Source organism: Centruroides sculpturatus, unplaced genomic scaffold (assembly GCF_000671375.1).
Source record: "Centruroides sculpturatus isolate CEXI.00-Female unplaced genomic scaffold, Cexi_2.0 scaffold1930, whole genome shotgun sequence".
NCBI classification, from domain to species: Eukaryota; Metazoa; Arthropoda; class Arachnida; order Scorpiones; family Buthidae; genus Centruroides; species Centruroides sculpturatus.
This window is the reverse complement of record NW_019386077.1, coordinates 60355-76230: the sequence shown is the minus strand read 5'-3', so window position 1 is coordinate 76230 and position 15876 is coordinate 60355. Positions and strand designations below refer to the sequence as shown.

At 41.4% G+C, this 15876-nt stretch overlaps 2 protein-coding genes across 2 annotated transcripts; both read left to right on the top strand.

Moving 5' to 3' along the window:
- The first annotated feature begins 1270 nt into the window (after positions 1 to 1270).
- Positions 1271 to 4603, top strand: LOC111613450. The gene is made up of 2 exons (XM_023354809.1): positions 1271 to 1931; positions 2025 to 4603. Exons 1-2 carry the CDS (start codon positions 1271 to 1273, stop codon positions 4601 to 4603), a joined length of 3240 nt encoding a protein of 1079 aa, XP_023210577.1.
- Positions 4604 to 11435: 6832 nt separating this feature from the next.
- LOC111613446 (cytochrome P450 3A5-like) lies at positions 11436 to 13972 on the top strand. Its single transcript, XM_023354805.1, has 4 exons — positions 11436 to 11571; positions 12131 to 12274; positions 13580 to 13739; positions 13816 to 13972. Exons 1-4 carry the CDS (start codon positions 11513 to 11515, stop codon positions 13891 to 13893), a joined length of 441 nt encoding a protein of 146 aa, XP_023210573.1. The 5' UTR covers positions 11436 to 11512; the 3' UTR covers positions 13894 to 13972.
- Positions 13973 to 15876: the final 1904 nt, after the last annotated feature.

The following is a 15876-nucleotide window of genomic DNA, read 5'->3' as shown; positions in this document are numbered from 1 at the left end:
GTGAACATCCAAAAAGAAGAAATAATAACAAAACTGTATGAACAGAACTGCTGTTTTTACGAAAACGTTTCAAAAGAAATCCTAGATGAAGAAATTAACATAAAATTCTCTATTCCTCATAGAAATAAGGACTATAGAACATGGGTGTTGGAAACCTCCGTAATGCTCCGCGAAATGATGATAAAAGAGGAAAAACTTAATCTGGAATGGACAAGATGTCCCGTTTATGATTATATAGTGGTTAAAAGATGTTTGAAGTGCCTAGCGTTTGGTCATTTCGGTAAGGAGTGTCAGCAAGAAATCAATGCCTGCAGTCAGTGCGGAGGTCCACATATTTTCAAGGATTGTAATAGAAAATCAAATACACCTAAATGTGTAAATTGTGAAAGGAACAAACTGAATAACACTGAACACAATGCGATGGACAAAGTTTGTCCAATATACATCAGGGAACTTCAAAAATATACCGGCAAAGCCTAATGGGACAAGCGTCATCTTTCAGGATTCTGTGTAAACCCATTAAGATTATGGGTTAGTTTTTNGACCGAGGCAATGCCTCCTTTTATCAATACTCCACTACTAAAACCCTGTAAGTTATTCTAGTGGCAAAATGCCCATGTATAAACATTCACTTTACCTAACGGTAACTTTGTACATATTTTATTCAATATCAATAAATGGCTTTTAAATCTGTTCTTATCAGCTTAATGGTTCTTCATCAAAACTGATGCCCAGTCTGGACTACGAGCCCTACACTGCTCCCCAGTTCCTGTGGTAAGTATACTTTTGGTTTACTTGTTTTCTCTCTCCTTTACTCTTCTCTCTTCCGTCGGAAGAGCGGCCTGCACGGTTTAAACGCACCGTGTATTCGCTGCTCGACTGGCAACACTATCGTCTATCGTTACCAGCCTAGGCTGGTAGCCTTTCTGGTGCTCCGCTTGGACACCCCGTGGCCCTTAAAAGCCCGTGGTGTCTCATTCAGGGCACTTTCTATCTTCCTCTTCCTGCCCCTCCTTGGTTGGCTGCTCTGCGCCCCAGGGGGCATTTCCGCCCTTTTCCCCCTTTCTATCTACGCTACACATTTGATGCCATGCCAGAGGTAACAGTGTTAGTCCCTCTGCACCCGCCCCATGGCTGCAAGCTGTGCCTCCCCATACCAAGGGAGTACAGTGACCATGCGGGCCTGGTCAGACATCTAAAGAGAGAGCATGAGGTACCGCTTCTTTTCGAGTGCAGGGCCTGTGGACTTGTCCTAGAAAAACTTAAGGCAATGAAGATCCACCAGACCCGCTCTGAGGCTTGCAGAGCAAGCATCGAAGCCGCATCACCACCACCACCGCTCCCTGCTGACCGTGTTATCCGGAGAATAAGGAAAAGCTACGCCTCAAGAAAACCTCGTCCGCAGTCCTCGCCCATCTCTGCCAGTGACCAATCTTCCATGGACCCTCCATCTCCGACGTCTCCGCCCTCCCCACCTCAGCGTCGCCCAAGAAGAAGGACCACTAGACCCGTCCGGGCAAACTCTGAGGAAGGACAGCCATCTGGGACACCCAACAACGAAGCGATCCCTCCGACGCCGACACCATCCTACGCTGATGTCCTACGCTCAAGTCCGGCAAGCACCATACCAACACCTAGCCGCCATGACATCGCAGCCCCACTACCTGCTCGTCCCCCGACGGACACTAGGGAAGTCCCCCAGCCCCTAACTGGGGTTTCTCAGGTAGGCCCACTACCTATCTCTTCCCCCCCAGGTCCACCAGCTGCTACGCAGGAAATCCGCAATAGGTCTACTACTTCCAACAGCCAGCAAGCTGATACGCCCCCACCATCATGGGTATCGGCATGGATCACTAGATTCGACGCCGCAATAGATGAAGACATCTTGGAGGGAGTCCTAGGTGACTTCATTGCCTTGGCGCAACAAATATGTAATGTCCGCACCCCACCCCAGCAGCTACAACATTGACCACGCTACCACCGTAACTCGACTGACCGCAACAACAACTCCCAGCCGGAGGCAGGTGAAATCCAGCGGCTCTATCGAGCCAACCGTAAGCGCGCCTTCGACCGCGTCGTCGGTGGCCCCTCCCGTTTCTGCCGCATAGACGCCAAATCCATCGAGGACCATTACCGAGAGATGTATAAAGCTACAACACCTGCTAACACTGATCCTGTTCCTGCACGCCCGTGCACGCCTCCTGATACCAACAACCCTTTCGAGGCCCCTTTCACCCCCCAAGAGGTAGCCCGACGCATCTCCAAAGGCCACAATACTGCACCTGGCCCAGATGGACTTAGGTACCTGCACTGGAGGCGGGTCGACCCAAAAGGTCTAATCACGGCAGCCATCTTTAACGCTGTTCGCAGAATAGGATATGTACCCAGCAGCTGGAAGATTTCGACCACCGTGCTTATACACAAAAAGGGCGAGGTCTCCAACATCAGCAACTGGCGCCCGATCTGCCTCTCTAACACGCTCGGCAAGCTCTACACCGCTTGCCTTGCCGATAGACTGCTACGCTGGTGTAACACTAATAACCGCCTATCCTCCTCACAAAAAGGTTTTCTAAATTATCAGGGCTGCATTGAGCACAACTTCGTGCTTCAATCTGTTATTCAAAATGCCCGACGCTGCAGGAAAGACTGTTTTATTGCTTGGTTGGACATTGCCAATGCGTTCGGCAATATTCCCCACGTGACCCTCTGGGAATCCCTCAAGTGGCACGGCCTCCATCAGGATGCAATCTGCGTACTACAACAGCTCTATGATGGGTCGTCCACTCAGGTACGTACCAGTATGGGCCTCACTGAGTCCATCCCAATGCAATCTGGGGTCAAGCAGGGCTGCCCCATCAGCCCGCTGCTTTTTATTCTTGCAGTAGAACCAGCCATACGCCGCATTGCGGACCTCGACAAAGGGTACTCTCTTAACGGCTACCCGACCAGTGTCTTGGCATACGCCGACGACATTGCTCTCATAAGTGACACAGCAGAAGGCCTCCAATTGCAGTTAGACGCCATAGCGGACTGGACCAAATGGGCGAACATCAACTTCAACATCGCGAAATGTGGGACTCTCAGCATTAGAGGTAAGGAACACACCACTAGTAATAACTCTTTCCTTATCAATCAACAGACTATCCCCGTCTTGGGCAACGACGATGCCTACCGCCACCTTGGCGTTCCCACAGGCTTTGGTAAGCACGACACCCCCGCCGCCACCATCAACGGGATTCTACAGTCTTTGGTAAAGCTTCACACCTCTAAACTGGCGCCGTGGCAGAAGGTAGACGCACTGAACACCTTCATCATGCCCAAGCTCACCTTCTGTCTAACGGCCGGGACAACACCTAAAAGCGCGCTTACCAAAATCGACAGGGCCACAAAACGCTATGTCAAAAAATGGCTTGGCCTCCCACAGCGGGCCAGCCCCGAAATAGTGCACCTCCCCTACATGTGTGGCGGGACCAACGTTACGCCCACGAATCAGCTTGCTGATATTGCGCAGGTGTCTCATGCGATGCACCTCTTTTTCTCCAAGGACTCCAACATCACAGGCATCGCCCTAAAAGCACTCACCGAGGTCATCAACAAGCGTATTGGTAAGACCCCCAATGACGAAGACCTGTGCGAATACCTCAATGGGTCAATGGATGGCGACTTCGGGCTTCCAAGCGCCGACATTACATCATTATGGACGAGGCTCAGAATGGCCACAAGACGATTAAAGAAACGCATCAACATCGCCTGGACAGTCGGACCCGGAAATCTGCCCAACATTTCAGCAGGTACTACGCTAATCCGTCCAGAGGACTGCCAGAGGGTCCTCTGCGGCCTGCTAAAAGAACACTTCCTCGGAAAGCTGCTTGCCAAACCCGATCAAGGAAAAGCATATAAAGTGACATCGTTTAGCCCGGTAAGTAACCACTTCATGAATAATGGAAAATATACACGATTTTCAGACTGGTATTTTATCCATCGGGCGAGGATGAGTGTGGTGGCTCTCCGTGGTCATAGACGCTTTGGTAACGACACCAAACGTTGCAGGAGATGCGGCTATGCCCGGGAGACCCTAGCCCACGTCCTCTGCCATTGCCCGCCAAATCTGCATTTGGTCACGCAAAGACATAACGCCATACTCGACCGTATAGTGGCAGCATTCAAACCCGAAGGAGCCACTGTACTTGTCAATCAGCGTGTACCGGGGTTCAGCGACATCTGTCGGCCGGATATGGTAATCATCGACGAAAAATCAAAATCAGCCACAATCATCGATGTCACGACGCCTTTTGAGAACGGACAGACCGCCTTCCAGCTTGCAAGAGAGGAAAAACTACGCAAATATGCTCCCTTTGCACAGCACTTCCGCCAGCAGGGCTTCGACACCCACATTAGTGCTTTTATAGTCGGAGCTCTCGGCGGGTATGACCACGCCAACGAGGCAACTTTGCAACGGCTTGGCATTAGTCGTCACTATGCCAAACTTATGAAAAAGCTAATGGTTAGTGACTCTATAAAATGGAGCAACGACATCTACAGAGGACACATCGGCGATACCCGCCAGCGTCGTACAACATCGCTCCTCCCCAGCGACAACTAAACTACAGGTCTTCTATCGTGCACATCCGGCAGGCAACTGTGCCCATGTACCGGGAGAGGTCGCTGCGCGCGGTCTGTGTATGTGATAGTAATTTTGGCTCTGTGTTTCGATCATCATAAATTGGTTATTTTTCGCTGTATTTTGGATTTTTATATATCTTTGTATTCAGTAACTCTTAAGGATTCTGAAAGTGTAAATATTTTAAACATTGGTAAGATACTTTTTATACTATAAGTGCCCGTTATTTTCGGCCTTTGTCGTCCCCGTTCGTGCTCCCCGTTTGGATCCAGGCTATTTTCGTTACGTTATTATATTGTTCTAGATATGTGTAAAATGTTGTATAAATTTGGTTTCATTCTTTTAAACGGTTCGCGAGAATTTTCAGTTTAATTTATTCACCATAGACAAAGGTCGTGTCCACCACGTGGTCGTGTTAGCCACTCGGTGGGAGCTAGCTGTTTGGCGTGTGGCTTTTCGCGACGGTTGATTTCGTCTGTTCCATACTCCTTTATTTGTAATAGCAACTCTACTGCGTATACCTGATGAACATGGATTCCAGCAAGCTCTCGGAGTTCCTGGACAAGGCCTACAGAATTGCAGACAAAGTGAAAGATTACTTTGTTGACAACCGTAACGGGCGTTTCAGCACGGAAGCGCACACAAGATACATAAATAATCAAATTCAAAAAATAATCGACTTGGCAGAATCCACTATGAAGGATAACTGCCCATCGGATAATCTTACGGATAAGACTAATGCCTCGAGTGTTCCACTTACTTTGGGCACTCCTACTGGTAAGGGAGCCATGTCCCCTGGATACAAGGAGTCCTTGCTCACTAACATAACTCCTACTATGCCTGTCCTGCTGCCTCCCAGAATCCATCCTTCATCCAATTATCATCCCTCTAACCTCCACCAAAAATTGACAGAGATTACTACCAAAATCGATGGCTTAACCAACACTAGCGATAAGATCAGCAAAAACATCAACAGTATAGTTGAACAGCTAAACTATGTAGCCCCAAAAGAGCAAACTGAGGAGCTCTCTAGAAAACTAGAAAAGCTTATTACTGATGGCCCTATACAGGAAATCTTAGAAAACCAAAAGTGTGTACAGGAGAAGATGGAAAAGCTCCACTCCAGCAATTTCTCTCCTGCTGAAACACCCATCACCTATAGTACTGTTCTCCGATCCAGCAAGATCGTCAATCCCAATACTAACACAAAAATCCCAAGAACACCTATGTCTAGTCCTGAGGTCTTGCTCTTGTATCACAATAGCGATGATAAGAGCTGCAATAACTTAAGAAAATTAATTTATGACAAAGTAAAACCATCTGAACTTAATATTGGAGTTGAACGAATACGTAATATAGGAAACGGCGGCTTGGCTCTCGAGCTTAAGAAGGCAGCTGATGCCCAAAAACTTCAAAACTATATTGAGGATAAAATCCCGGAGATTGCTGTTAAAAAACCTAAGAAACGTCTACCGAATCTCATAATATACTCCGTACCTTCACTGATCGCACATGAAGAATTGCCACAACTCTTATACAATCAGAACGATACAATATCTGAAAATTTCACTGAGGAAGACTTCAAAGGAGCATTAAATATTAAATTCGCAATGGGAAAAAAGACTAAACCATTTACAAATTGGGTGATCGAGGTCACACCCCAGCTGCGAAAGCAGTTGTTAATTCTGGGCAAGGTAAACCTGGAGTGGTCCAGGTGTCGCGTGGCGGATTTCTGCCCCGTCCTGCAGTGCTATCGCTGTTGCAGATTCGGTCACACTACTAAAAATTGTAGCCAGACCACTGCAACATGTAGCCATTGCACGGGTGAACATGTATTTAAATATTGCAACCATAGAGACAAACAACCTATTTGCATCAACTGTAAGCATGAAAAAGTTAGTAACACCGACCACAATGCACGGGACAGCCTCTGCCACATCTACCAGCGTATCAAATCCAACTTGCTAAAACAAACCGACTATGGAACAATATGCTAATAACTATATCAGTTTTCTGCAGTATAATGCTGGAAGGAGCATTGCAGCTACTTCCATCCTCAGCTCTCTCATGCCAAAATACGATTTTATTTTCTGTCAGGAGCCTTACTGTATAAATAACAAACCGGCCTGCATCCCATCCACCTGCACTCCACTCAGTGGCACTACTGACTACCCATGGGCCGTGTCCATTGTCATCAATAACAGACTATCTCTTCTCCACCACAAGGCACTGAGTACACAGTATATCTGTTGTACTGAGATAGTCATCAACAGCAAAAGACACATTTTGATAAACTACTACTGCCCAAAGAACCTCAACATCGAGCTTATGCTCAACAATATTCAAAACATTATGGACCACTTTATCGATGTCTATTTTATTCTGGCTGGGGACACTAACGCCCACTCCCCTACCTGGGGGGGTGAGCGTCTTGACAGCCGTGGACGCCTTCTTGAAGAGTTCTATGCCCACAACAACTTGCTCGTTGTTAACAACCCTTCATCCCCGCCTACCTTCACATCAAGCCAGGGTCACAGCTGGATTGATGTCATGGCCTGTTCTCTGGAATGTTACCCACACATTAATGATTGGAAAATCCTGGACGACAATATTGATGATCATGCATTTATTTCTTTCAAGATTGGTGTTGCCTCCCCCAACAATCTCTCCCAACCACGACCGAAATACAACCTGAAACGCGCCAATTGGAATGAACTTCAGGCATTTCTTTCCACCAACCTAGTTGACTGCAACCATGACGATAGTGATGAAGCCCGCCGCAGCATTGAACATAATATCGACATCATTGATAGAGCCTGCAAAATGTACATCCCCCAGTATGTTAACAAACGTAAATCCGTCCCATGGTGGACTCCTGATCTGACAAATCTTAGAAGGGACAATATTCACTTAAGGAAGAAATACCAGAACTGCCACAGGCAACCCCAACGTAATCACAACAAACAGCAATATTACCACCATTTGAACATATATAAAAGTGAAATCAAAAAAGCCAAACAGAAGTCCTGGGAAAATTACTGTGCCAATGCCACAAAAAGCCCATGGGGATTTATAACAAGACTCTGTACCAGGAAGCTAAGGAAAAGTCAAATTCTCTATTCTAACACAGCAGGGGAAGATTTTTTCCTAGCTGCAAACAGAAAAATCGATAGCTTCTGCCTGCAGGATTTAGAGGAAAATGACAATGAAATCCATCAAAGAATTCGGCATCAAACCAATGCAGACATCCACACTGAAAACGACCCTGACTTTCAACTTCATGAGATTGACAATGCCTTTAACAACCTCCGAAATAAAAAAGCACCAGGACATGACGATATTACTCCAGAACTGGCCAAAATCATCTGGAGCCTTGTTCCCAGTCAACTCACTCAACTATATAATGCCTGTCTTAATCATGGTATTTTTCCTGTAACCTGGAAACATGCCAGGATTGTCCCCGTTCCGAAGCCAGGAAATTCAGAGGAAAGTCGACCAATATCTCTCCTGCCAGTCCTTGGCAAAGTCTTGGAACGCTTGATGAATAACAGACTAATGTGGCATTTGGAGACAAATTCCATTATACATGGTTCACAGTTTGGCTTTCGGCCACAGAAGTCATCAGAGGATGCTATTGAAAAGGTTGTAAGCAGGGTCAATGATTTACTCGATAGCTACAAATATGTACTTGCCATAAGCCTAGACATTGCCAAGGCTTTTGACAGCGCGTGGTGGCCCCTTATCCTGCAACAGTTAAAAGAAATGAACTGCCCTGCAAATGTTTATAAAATTTTCTATGATTATCTCCATAACAGAACAGCCACCCTACAGTGTGGTGAACATCTTATCCATCGCAAAGTCGTCCGTGGCTGCCCACAGGGTTCTGTCTGTGGCCCAGTCCTTTGGAATGTCATTTTTAACAACTTTCTGGAGCAAGATTTCGGCCAGCATGAGATAGTTTCCTATGCCGATGATGCTCTTGTGCTCCTCGGGGGCCGCTCTCGTGCTGCTCTCGAGGAAAACGGCAGCAACGCTCTGAATAAAATCTTACAGTGGGGAGAAGATTACAAACTAAGATTCAATGCAAGGAAAACCAAAGGTATCGTCTTTAACAAACCGGGCAAACAGAACTTATACCTCAGAGTGCCCACTATTAAAATGGGAGGTCACTCTGTCACTATTAAAAAATCCATTAAGTATTTGGGAGTAATTCTCGACCATCGACTTCTCTGGAAAGAGCACATAAATTACATCACTGAGCGGACCGGAAAAATCTTTAATGCCTTCGCCCGCATTGCAAAGAAAAGATGGGGCTTGGCCTCCGAGGCTATGGAAACAATCTACAATCAAATTTTTGTGCCCATAACATCATACGCGTGCGGCAGCTGGGGATTGGCTGTCCGCAAAGTGCACAACAGACGTAAAATGATATCCGCTCAAAGATGTGCACTTATGCACATCACTAGAGCGTATGCAACAACTCCCAATACCTCCCTACAGATTCTGGCCAAAAAGGCACCCATAGATAAAGTTCTGATCTCTAAGACAACATTCTGGCACTTCAAACGGGGTCACACTATTTACATGGATAACTATAACATCAATAGCAGTGACTTCGAAAGCAGCATTGATTATGCTCTTACCAGGCATCCGGCAACACCCAATTTAATCACCTTCTCTCAGCCCGAGCATACAAACATCGAAATTTATACCGACGGCTCAAAAGCGGACTCTAAGGTGGGCAGTGGTTTTGCCGCCTTCCACAATAGCAACGAGATTGCCTCTGGACGTTACCGGCTGGGCAAACACTGTTCTGTACTCCAGGCAGAGCTGTTTGCCATCAAAATGGCGGTGACTTGGTCAGTCACCAACTACACTAACAACACTGTGGCCATTATTTCGGATAGTGCTTCATCCATCTCCCTGCTGCAAAGTGCCACTGGTCACCCCATCTCCAATGAAATAAAAGACATCATCAACAACACTAACAACTGCTATTTCATTTATTGGACACGAGCCCACCAGGGCACGCCCGGTAACGAGCGAGCCGATGCTCTGGCGAAATCTGCAGGAGATGACACCAACCTCCCTATCTCTTATACTAAGCTTACCTCTAAAACCGTCAAGAACCTACTTTGGAAGGATCTTATTATTTCTTGGCAGCAAGACTGGAATGATATTAACCATCATACCACATATAATTTCATCCCTCTCATTGAGCCTTTTATTCTGAGCAGGTGGTACAAACCTTGCCATCGTGTTAGTCAATTTCTCAGTAATCATGGCAGGTACAACTCATACCTTACAAGGTTCACTAATGCGTCCAATCCTAACTGCTCCCTGTGTGGTGTCGAGGACGGCAGTCGACACTACTTCTTTGACTGCCCGATGTTGGAACCAGAGAGGCTTTGCCTTAAGCTCACTATTGAGGCACATNGGAGGGGACAATGGGTGAAGCATGAAAGTTTCAAGATGCGACAATCGAGAAGGCCAGGAAGTGGGATGGCGTCGCTGTAGCCAAGAGGTGTGGACCGAGAGTGATGACAGCAAGGACAACTGGAGAGCAGCTCACGAGGAGTCAGCTGGCCAAGTTCAGAGAAATAGCAAAACCGATGGCGTTACCAGAAAAGCAAAGTGAACCAAAACCAGCAAAAACTGTCGTCAAAAGACTCAAAAGAACGGAGCGGCGAGCGATGCAAACGACCGAATTAGGGTCAGGACGGGGATCAGCAGCCACGTGGGGAAAAACGTTGACCCTCCATCCTTTGTGCCTTTTCGGCGCAATAATTCGAAAAGTATTGCTCCGATTTATACGAAAGTTTAATACGATAAACAGACTAACCCTTCCTAAAGACTAACAAGAAAGCAGAGCCAATGGCCTAATACGATGGCCAAAAAACAGCCGAAAGTCGGCAAGTAACGGTCGCTGAAACTAGCGAAATAATTATCGGAATTTAATAAATAAAATATCGATCGAATCGGGATAGCAAGGTGAACACAGCGGTGTAATACATAAAAACGTACGACATGAATTTGTCGAAGAGAAAACCGTCCGAAGTTCGACCACGTGGTCTCGGCCAAATAAAGCCCGTAACACCCGAAGGTCTAAACCGATTTTAAAAAGTAAGACGGCGTTGGAAAGCGCACGTCAACAGCAACAAAATGATATATAGTACACTCACCGATCGTAAAAAAGACCAAAGATAACGCAAGTTAAAAACGGAGCCTACAAACACAATACATATAGCAGTAGCGACAGTGGCGACCTCTAGTTTCGGAGATTACCTGCTGCAACGAAACTTACATACAAACATTACCTCTTTATTATATTAGTATAGAAGTATAGATTAATGATTTGCATTAGGTCCGCTAGGTGTTGCATCGTATCATATTGAATTGAAAGTGGAAGTAAAATTATAAAAATTTTATAACATTTCGTGGCGCCCTGTGGGGAAGCTGCAGCACCCTGGGGCACCACGGCGCACACTTTTGCAATCGCTGACATCATCTCACATTCTTAAATGTTTAATGAAATTTTTTGAAAAATTCCGCGTTTCTGCTCCTTAAATGTTAATTTTATTACAGATTTTTATTTATTTTACAGAAATGACAAAAATATACCGGAGAAAGTGTGACACAAATTCGATTATCGTATTGACTTGTGCACGATTACACTTAGATTCTATATTGAAATATTGTAAATTACTGTTTAAAATTTCGATATTTATGCTTTTATTTAATAACATTTTTGTCAATTAACTATATAGTTAGTTTGAAATAAGTGGACATTATTTAATTAACACTTCAAAATTGATTATTGTGTCTAATTATTGATATTTTCTGTAAATTAATATTTTTAAGGGAGAATTAAATTACGATACGGTTTCTGAAATGAAGTATTTAGAGGCATTCGTTCAAGAAATAGTTCGAAAACATCCTACAACAATCAGGTAATTTTCACACAATTTATATTTTAATATAATGTTATAATTTTTTTTTGTAATTGATTAATTTAGTATATTACTAGCAGATGAGCTCAGCGTTGCCGGGGCAAAAAATAACAACATCAAAGATTAATATTAGAAGTAGGAAATAATCTAACAAGTTATTTCGTACTTTTAACCTTTCTGTTATATTATATTATAGTATTTGATTTGTATAACTACAAAGGTTCTAAAGGTAAGGGTCTATCACACCAAGTGATTAAATAAAAATAATCTTTTAAAAATGCAACGAAAGCAGATAGGACCAAACAGTTTTTCTTAAATTTAACGTACAGTTCAAAATTTTAAAAATCGAATTAATTAATTTTCTTCTATTGGCTTTTGATTGAGCGATTTATACAATGGTCAAGTTTTATCTTAATATACTTATATTGAAATGAAATTGTTAATCTGTAATTTTTTTATTTTTCAAACTAAAAATTACTCTATTTAGTAACGTTTTTTAAAATAGCATTATCATAAAATGCAAATATACACAAATGACATATTTTATACATATATGTAGATTAGAGCGTAGGGCTGTAGAAGATCACGAATTGGGCGATACAGGAATTGTCGTTGAAAAGGGCACGATGATAGCAGTACCTATTTATGCTCTTAACCATGATCCTAAGTACTTTCCAGATCCAGATAAATTTGATCCCGAAAGGCAAGCTTAATATTTAATATCATTTTATTTCTGAATTACTTTCTACAATATTTTAAAGATTTTTTTTCTTATAGTTCTTTTTTCATAATCGATGGTTAAAGAGATTTTGAGAGTAGCCAAGGGTATAGGTAGGTTACCTATATCATTTACTGGCGCACGATCGTGTGATCGGCTCTCAAAACTTTTTATAGGAAGGCGAGAAAAATGTTTAAAAACGATCTAGAGGGTAAATTCTAGATCTTGTCAGGTCCCGACACCAGTTTGTCAATTTATCGTTCCGCGGACAAACACGCGTATGATTATTTTATAGATCTGATTCAGAGACTCTAAAGGAGACATTTTTAACAAATAAACAAGAGTAAAATTTAATTGTACATAAACAATCGAAAGTAGTACAAATATATGGGAAAGAGACAATAAATACAAATTACAACTATAAGTCGAGAGAGATATGGACTTATGCTTAACCTTTACGAGAGAGAGAGCTTACAAAATCGTTATTAAACATACAACCTGGTTTTGTTGTCATGCATCTTCTTCATCGGTAGGCAAAGGCACTTCATTTATAGATTCTCAAACTTCATTCTGTGGGAGGTCGAGATGTGCACAAAATTAAAGTATATCTTCTCAGTGCTAACTCCGGAATTATTCTATGTGACTCGTCTAAGGGCGTTGGTCCTCAGGAGCAATTTTTGTGGTGTCCTGACTCTGCCAGGTCTGTCGATGAACTCCCCGAATTCTGATAAATTTCCTCTATATCTGACGATCGGCGACCAATCATCATGCAAAGATTCTTCCGTGGAAACGGACGGAAAGGAAGATATTTGAGGGGTAAGCATTTCCCATCGAGGCGAGATTTTTAGCAGATAAGGGAAAAACAGAGGATGTTCTAACTTCCCTAGAAGGAAGTAGCATCTGTTATCTATTTTTCCCACTCTAAAACGTTATTTTTCTCACCCAAACGAAAGAATATTTTATAACAAAATATTAACATTATTAATAAAATTACTATTTTAGACCCGGGGCCTTTCAGATCTCACAGAGATAGACTGATTGCAATTTAAAAAAAAATATATATATATATATTAAGTTTTTATACGTTATTTAAGACATCATTTTAATTAATATTTCAACTAATTTTTATATTCATTTTAATCCTTCCGATTTCTTGAATAAGTCACACAATATAATAAGGTTGTTTTAATATTTATAATTTTTAAAAATATTTTTATGTGTTTTTAATATATGATAGTTTTAGTAATATATCACGAAAATTTTTGAATTATGTTCGATGTGTTTCTGTAGGTTTTTATCTGACAAGAGGAACATACTTCCTTTTAACTATTTGTCATTTGGAGTTGGACAAAGAAATTGTATAGGTATGAGATTTGCATTGATGGAAATTAAGATGGTTCTAGCTAAGACTTTACAATACCTTAGATTTAAACCAGGAATTAATACAAAGGTAAAGAAACATAACATTGAAATATTCTGTAAATTGTGTATATTTTGAAACACAAAATCTTTTCCTTTTATTACAGAAAGAGCCTGAGTTGCTTTTAGCAAGAGGTTTTAATCGCCCCAAAGATGTATGTTTAAAGATTGAGTTAAGAAAATGAATTTCTTTTTTACATAACACAAAGCCAGCTTCACGAATATTTCATATTATTAATTAAAGTAGTCTTATTTGTTTTGATTTCATTTATTAGAAAGTAAAACTTTTAGAAATAAATAATGTTATAAACGAAATTTTCTTAGTCTTAATGTGAAAGCAACATTTATTAACCGTGCAAACTATTGAAAATATCTTTTATCAGCGATTGCAAAAGTTTTTTCAAACAGGCAACCGAGCACATAGGGTGTGTACCGTACATGGGCACCAAAATACAGTTCTATTTAAGTGCCTGATTTAAATACAAATTCGAAAAATTAAAATTATGAATTCCAACGGCCCAAATATATCGTTTGGTGTGCCATTTATGTGGGTGCGATTGCTTTTGAAGAGGATTCGACGAATTTAAAAAATTCGTCGAATCCTCTTCAAGTTTTGCGGTGTTAAAAACGTATGCTTGCTGCTTACTAAACTGTTTTAACGTACTCGACATCATTTCTAACTGTTTTCGAATGTTTAAACACTCGTATCTCGAATGGAGAGGCCATCTTTTTGAAGAAATTTTGAATTTTTTGTGATTTCTCTTGTGAATTAATTTCCTTTAGTTTATTGCAAAACAGGATTCTTAGACTGGACTTCTTGGTGAGTATTCTTGCCTTTGCTTACCGTTGTTAGTTTTCTTCAGCTAACTACTTCTTGGCTGGTGATGAAGGCTTTTCGGCTTCTGAATTTCGTAGGGCCGCATTGGCTGTCATCGAAGAATTAAAGGAATACTTAATAGATAACGAGGAGTTTTACCTTCTCGTTATCTATTAGGTATCTATGTACGAGACCGCATACCGAATATAAGATTAATAAAGTACAGCGAATCATCGATATTTACGATGGCAATTCGATTTCTAAGGACGTCAGGAAAACTTGATTTATTATTGAAGAAGCAAAAAAAAAAAAAAAATAAAGTTTTATTGGATAAAAAAAAATGAAATCCTAGACAAAATTCGTTAAAGCTTAATAAAAGACCGATTTGTTCTCAACCTTTATCGTGTCAGTTCTTCAATCTAGCAAGAGAGTTGACACAGTCAATAAAATCAAGACACCTAAACCTAATCAAGAATGCCCAAAGCGGCAACATTTGTAACAATGGAGTTCCAGGCAAATGAATAAAATTAACATCGAGACCACTCGATGTTAATTTATTCATTATTAGAAAGGACTTGCGAGACTGTGATAAGACTTCAAGGACAAAGTTATTAAATAAACTATCTTTCTTTCCCATTGCGAAGAACAGACAATTCCTTCACAATATAATACGATATAATGAGTACCAACGGTAGTAATGATTTTACAAAACTAATTTATGAGTGACATACAGGATAGGAAGTGTAGTTGATTAATTACACTTTAATAATACCTGTACCTTAGTTTGTGGAGGTGAATAATATTTCATATCGGACATTATTCGGTATGCTTACTTGTCGTAGTGTATTTGCGATATCTCTGATGTATAATGTAATGGAGATATACTGAAAAAAACTTAAAAATAAGATGATGTCACTAATATTTAAGACTTGTATCCATAGGTATGTTTTAGATCAATAAATTTATTATTTATTGATATTTCTAAATTTTTCTAAATTTAGAAAATTTAGAAAAATTTTCTAAATTGTCGAAAGTTAGGAATAGCGAATACTTTTTGCCACCGAATTACGATTCTCAATAATTTATTTAGTAATTAAGACTATTTTACATTAATATATAAATCGGATAGTAATATAGCGTATAAATGAAATATATTAGCGTATTAGTGTACAAATAAAGCTTTTTAGCTTGCCGACTGCCATAGTTGAATTAGTACATAAATCATGGATTTATGTACTAATATAATATGTAAACATACTTGAATATAATTATATGTATAATGAGACATGCCTTTACAAATATGCATTTTTATAAACTCTACAAAACTTATGTATTTTTTATATACGTTGTA